This window comes from Thamnophis elegans, chromosome Z (assembly GCF_009769535.1).
Source record: "Thamnophis elegans isolate rThaEle1 chromosome Z, rThaEle1.pri, whole genome shotgun sequence".
Classification (NCBI taxonomy): Eukaryota; Metazoa; Chordata; class Lepidosauria; order Squamata; family Colubridae; genus Thamnophis; species Thamnophis elegans.
Window position 1 is genome coordinate 24,108,252 of NC_045558.1, and position 5,708 is coordinate 24,113,959.

Below are 5,708 nucleotides of genomic sequence, written 5' to 3' on the forward strand. Positions count from 1 at the left end.
CATGTTACTGCATATGTGTTTATAGTTTTGTACAACACTCAGGTAGACTTATCAAACAGCTGGATTATTTTCTACATTTATTATACCGAAGCAGCAGCTCCTTTCAATCAGTCTTTTAAAAGATACAATCTACTATAAGCTATAAGCTTTACTGCAGTGATACCATCAGCTATTCTGCTTTCATTTCCTATATACTACTTACCGCAATCTAGGGCATCTACATTAACCAACAGAATTAAGACAAAAATACTATATAATGTGGGCATTTAAAAAACAACAACCTTAAATTCTAGTATTAAATAGGTGCAATTGGTGCTAATGAAATGTCTGTAAATAATTTTAAAAGAACAAAATAATTCTGTACAAAACAATTTATTTAAAAAATTAAAATAGGTATTCTTATATATTTATATATAAACTTCTATTGTTCTATAAATATAAACGATTTTGACATAGTGAACACAAATAAATGTGTATCAAATTGACACAGTTATTCATTTTAGGATATGATTAGTCACAGATTATATTTTTGGCAGGAATGTAAATAAAAAGTTTGAAATGATACATCATTAGAGTAACAAGTCTGTTGTGTCACAGAAACGATTAAATATGAAAATGAGTTTGCCACTGAAAACTGACACATCTTGTATAAACCTATTAAAGAAGTATGAGCTGTAGCAATTTATAGAGAGACTATCAACCAATCATAGACAGTTTTTGCAGATTTACATATAAATGACTACACTGAAATATCAGGCTGTTGATTCTTTCGGGTTTCAAACATTTCCCCCACCCCTTTCTGGTAGCATAAATCATCCTTCTTTCTGGCCAGCTATTAACACAAAGGAATGAAACTCAACAGTTATAAAGATTTGCAGAAATAAAAATGTCAATGTCAAACATATTTCAAAAATGCAAAGAATCCAACTTGCTGAGAGTTTTTGCTCTGTTTATTCCCCTAAACCTTTATTATTGACCACACTGAACTGATTTGAAAAAGCCTTTTCAGCAGTTCTTTTTTCAGCAAATTCATTAAGGGGGGAAAATCTACCAAGGAAACATTGTTCAGAACAATGCTAATAACTGGAGTATCGAATTACAATTTTAAAAAAAGCAGCCTTCTTGCTCACTGCAGTGTTAATAACAACAGCCAAGAGACTTATTTCTACAGAAGATACAAAGCAAATTGTAAGCTCAATATATTACAAAGTTAGAGGAAAAGTTACAGTTCCTTAAAATCTATGAAATATATATGGGAGATGGTAAGAATACTTGACTTCAGATATTCTATTCTGCACCTTCATAGGACACAACTTTAAACATAGCTTAGAAAGCACCCTTTTGCTGGCTTGAGCATTTTCTTCCACAAGGACAAAATATGTAGTTAGGTGAGACAGTTCTCTTCTGCAAGCTCCTCCCACAATGTTTCTACAACAGGTAGAATGGCTTGTTTTCTTTCCTCTTCAGGTTACACTGAGGAAAGATTAGTCCACTCTTTTTCTGCACTGGTGTGCAACACAAACCCCATTAACTGTGCTACCAACAAGCTACTAGGCAGGTTTCCTGAAACCAATGGTTCCTGGTTGTAAATGGCTCTAACATTAGGGTCAATTAAAGTTCTAATCTTGGATTTACAAGAAAAAGTTTTCTTAACTTCTAATTTTTCAATGCTGCACCCAACATAAAATATTTGTTTTCTTGTGTTTTAAAACAGAAAAGTCTTTTAAAAGGAATTTAAAAATGTTTTAAATATGTACGAAAAAGCTTTGCAACTTAAATACAAACATACTTACAAAATCTTACAGAGACTATTTACAACAATCTCAAAATCACATTTCCAACTTTCAGGGCAAATTTAATCCAGATGAAGACAAGGGGAATAGTATGTGCCTCTATGAATTTTCTTAGGATTGGTTTTCTGTGGGCTGGGGAGAAAAAAATTCTGACCTAGATGATTTCAGGGCGTGTACATTTCTCTCTCTCTCTATTCCTGATCTTCCAATCTCTGGTCAGGCTGTGGAGAAACAACAAAGTTGATGTGTGAACAACAAGCTGATGTTGAACTTCACACTGTAGTTTCTCCTTGTTTGCTGTTGGTAAGTCTGGTATAGAATTTCCTCCAGGAATTGAGTGTTTTTCCAGACCAGATCCAGAAGCCTGAAGTGATTCCCACAATTAGGGTCATGAGATATTTGATCATGAAGACCGTGAAGTCTGGGCTCATTGGGGGGTGATGGTAGTTACTGGGGCAAGGGATGGCATAGCTCTTGCAGCTTTGAGCAAACCAACTCCTTTCCCACTGTTCCCTAAATGCTTGCTCATAAAAATAACAGGCAATCACTATAGTGGCAGGCACTGTATACAGAACACTGAAGATCCCAATCCTCACCATTAGCTTCTCCAGTTTCTCTGTCTTGGTGCCATCGTGCTTCATAATAGTTCTAATTCTGAAAAGAGACACAAATCCAGCCAGGAGAAAAGAAGTACCAATAAATAAGTACACAAACAAAGGTGCCAGCACGAAGCCACGCAAAGCATCTACATTGTTGATGCCCACAAAACAGACACCGCTCAGCACATCGCCATCAACCTGCCCCAAGGCCAGGATAGTGATGGTTTTGATGGCTGGCACAGCCCAAGCGGCCAAGTGGAAGTACTGTGAGTTAGCCTCAATGGCCTCGTGGCCCCACTTCATGCCTGCAGCCAGGAACCAGGTAAGAGACAGAATGACCCACCAGATGGAACTGGCCATACCAAAGAAATACAGCATCATAAACAGGATGGTGCACCCTTCACGCTTGGTGCCTTGGGCTACAGTTCGGGAGCCGTCATCAGAAAAGCGCTCGTTACACACCACTTTCTCTTCCAACAGAAACCCTGCAATGTAGGCCACAGCCACGGCAGTGTAGCACCCCGAGAGGAAGATTATGGGTCTCTCGGGGTAGCTGAACCGCTTCATATCCACTAGGTAGGTGAGAACTGTGAAGAGGGTGGAGGCGCAGCACAGCACAGACCAGATGCCAATCCAGGTCCGCGAGAAGCGCAGCTCCTCCTGCCCAAAATACATCAGCCCATGGGGCCGTCCAGGGTCACAGGGAGCTCCGCAATCTTTCTCGCCCAGGAAGCGGTAATTCAGGTAGGAAGGTACTTTGAGCACCCGGGGGCAGCTGAACCTGCCCGCCCGGTCCGCCAGATGGCTCCCTCCGCCGCCCCCGCCGCCCCCGGGCCTGAGTTGAGGATTGCTGGTCCAAAACTCGGGTCCCAAAGAGGGAGTGGGCGTACCGCGCTCGGAGGTGTTCTGGCCCACGCACAGCTCTCCGGCGCCGTGCACGGGGAATTTTTCGCAGCGCAGCGTGTCCGGCCACTGGAAGCCGAACTTGTTCATGAGCGCTTCGCAACCCTGGCGCGCCCGCTCGCAGAGGGAGCGGCAGGGAGGCAACGCCTGTTCCAAAACGGTGCAGACGGGCGCGTACATGGAGCACAGGAAGAACTTGAGCTCCGCCGAGCACTGCACTTTGACCAGCGGGTAGAACTGGTGCACCTCCAGACCCGCGTCCTCCTGGTTGGTGTGACCCAGCAAGTTGGGCATGATGGTCTGGTTGTAGGCGATATCCGTGCACAGCGGGATGGTGATGGGCTGGCAATAGCCATGGTCCGGCACGGAGATACCACGCTCGCCGTTGTACTCCGGCTGAGGTGGCGCCTGGCCCCGCGCGGAAAGCATCGGAGCCTCCGTCCACACTAGCAGCACCGCCAACAGCAGGAGAAGCCACGGAGAGCGCCCTAGGGCCCGGCTACCCCCTGCTGAAGGCGAGGCTGCTTTTGCTCCGCTGCAAACTTGGCGACTCCACTTCTCGGCCATACTTCGCTGGCGCCTCTCGCCTTCGCTGCCTCGATCAACGGCGTTTCCCGGCCCGCCGGGCTGCTTCTGCTGCTGCTGCTTCTGCTGCTGCTGCGCTTTAGATCTCCTGCCAGCGCAAACTTGAGACTCATGAAGGAAAGGCAGGAGGGAGCCAGCTCAGCAGCTGCTGCTGCCGCCGCGCACTCTTCAACTGCGCCGCCAACCCTTTCTCCACCGCCGGGCAGAGCGCAGAAAATCCAGCTGCTCTTTGCCTCTTGTTGCTGCTGCTGCGGCCACCGCCGCCTCTTCTTCCGCCACCGCTGCAGCCTGACCATTTGTGGCAATCCCTCAAGCCCTCTCTCCCTCGAACCGGTTTCCAGGCACCCCGCAGTCTGCTTTTCACCAAAAGGGAGGAGCCTTGAAACCGACGCCTAAGTTTTCCTGCGTTAGGGACCGTCGCCCAATATTTCTTCGCGCTTCCGAACGCAGTAGAAGTGGAGGTGGCTGCTAGAGAGTAATTTTTCTCTCTCCTTCGCTTCCCTTCATGACCCCGTTCAACTTCTGCAAGACACGAAAAGCAGGAACGGGCGGTTGTGAAAGGAGGTCAGGGCTGACGAGGTTTGCCTTAGAAAGAAAAAAGGTGAAAACCTTGGAAAGTTAGCCCCATGCGCTGCAAGCAGCTAATGAAAGGAAGGGATACGGGGAACTGGCGCGGAGGCAAACTTTTCTTTTTTGCCTGAAAAATCTACACGAATAAATACATTTTAAAAAGAGAGGACAAGAGGTAACATAACAGTATAGGTAACGTTATGAGTAAAAAGTTAAGAGAGTTTGCAATCGGGAAAGTTTCTGGTATATTGAATTAAATGAAAACCACAAATGAAATGTTTGGAAACTGACTGGGGCAGCTTACGGCTTGTCCTTCTTCAACGAAATAAAAATGAAACAAATACCTTTAAAAAAAACCAAAAAACTTTATGGCATGGCTTCTTCCCAGAAATTTAAATGACAAATTCTCCTCCTGATTAGAAAATGTGTCAGAAATTCCATTAATGAGAACTGAAAGATTCGTTTGAGTAGATTTACTCAGAGAACTAAAGATCAAGCCCACCCCAAAATACAGGAATAAAGTTTAATATAAAATGGAACATTATTGTGTATTGCATGATGCACAGAATCATAGACTAAGTCAAGAATAGTTTAGTCAAGGATATTTAAAATCCAGTATGCTTGCACAGTTTCCCTTAAAATTCAGAAACTTACATTAAATAAGCCATTATTCAGTAAACAATATCTAAGCATTTACATAGAAACACAGCTTTTGGGTCCGTCACAAGCATCAGATATGTCTGAATGCTTTCAAATTTAATAATTTATTAAATTTATTTATGTCACTCACCCCACAATGAAACAACTCTGGAATGTGGGAGCTAAGATAGCAAAATACAAAGCTGAATAGATTTAGATTACCATTAAAACATATACCAAGTGTCTTGACCATTTGATTGAGTTCATATAATGCACCAAACCACAAACAGGATTACAGTTTTAATTTGTTAGCAAACCCATACTCTATAGTTAGTTCAATGTGTAACATGATTTCACAAATTTGGTTAACTAAGTAAATATGGGAAAATTAGCCATAGGTAAGAATTTGTACAAAGACAACCTCTGTTGCAAGCATAGCCGTAAACTTAGATATTTTATAATCAAGGCCAGATTTCTCCAACTTGGAAATCTCCAGGCCTGTTGAGACTGAAGGCCATCTAGTCCATTCTTCCCAATGACAAAGGATGAATGAGTGATCAGGCCATGGCAGCTTGGAATTCTGGGAGTTTCACAGAATCCAGCACAATACTAAAGATGC

General features: G+C 43.4%; 1 protein-coding gene across 1 annotated transcript; it reads right to left on the bottom strand.

Annotated features, from left to right (window-relative positions):
* Positions 1-400: 400 nt before the first annotated feature.
* On the bottom strand, positions 401-4,215 carry FZD1 (frizzled class receptor 1). The gene has a single exon (XM_032237961.1). The coding sequence runs from the start codon at positions 3,860-3,862 to the stop codon at positions 2,066-2,068; it is 1,797 nt and encodes a 598-aa protein (XP_032093852.1). The 5' UTR covers positions 3,863-4,215; the 3' UTR covers positions 401-2,065.
* Between the last annotated feature and the right edge of the window lie 1,493 nt (positions 4,216-5,708).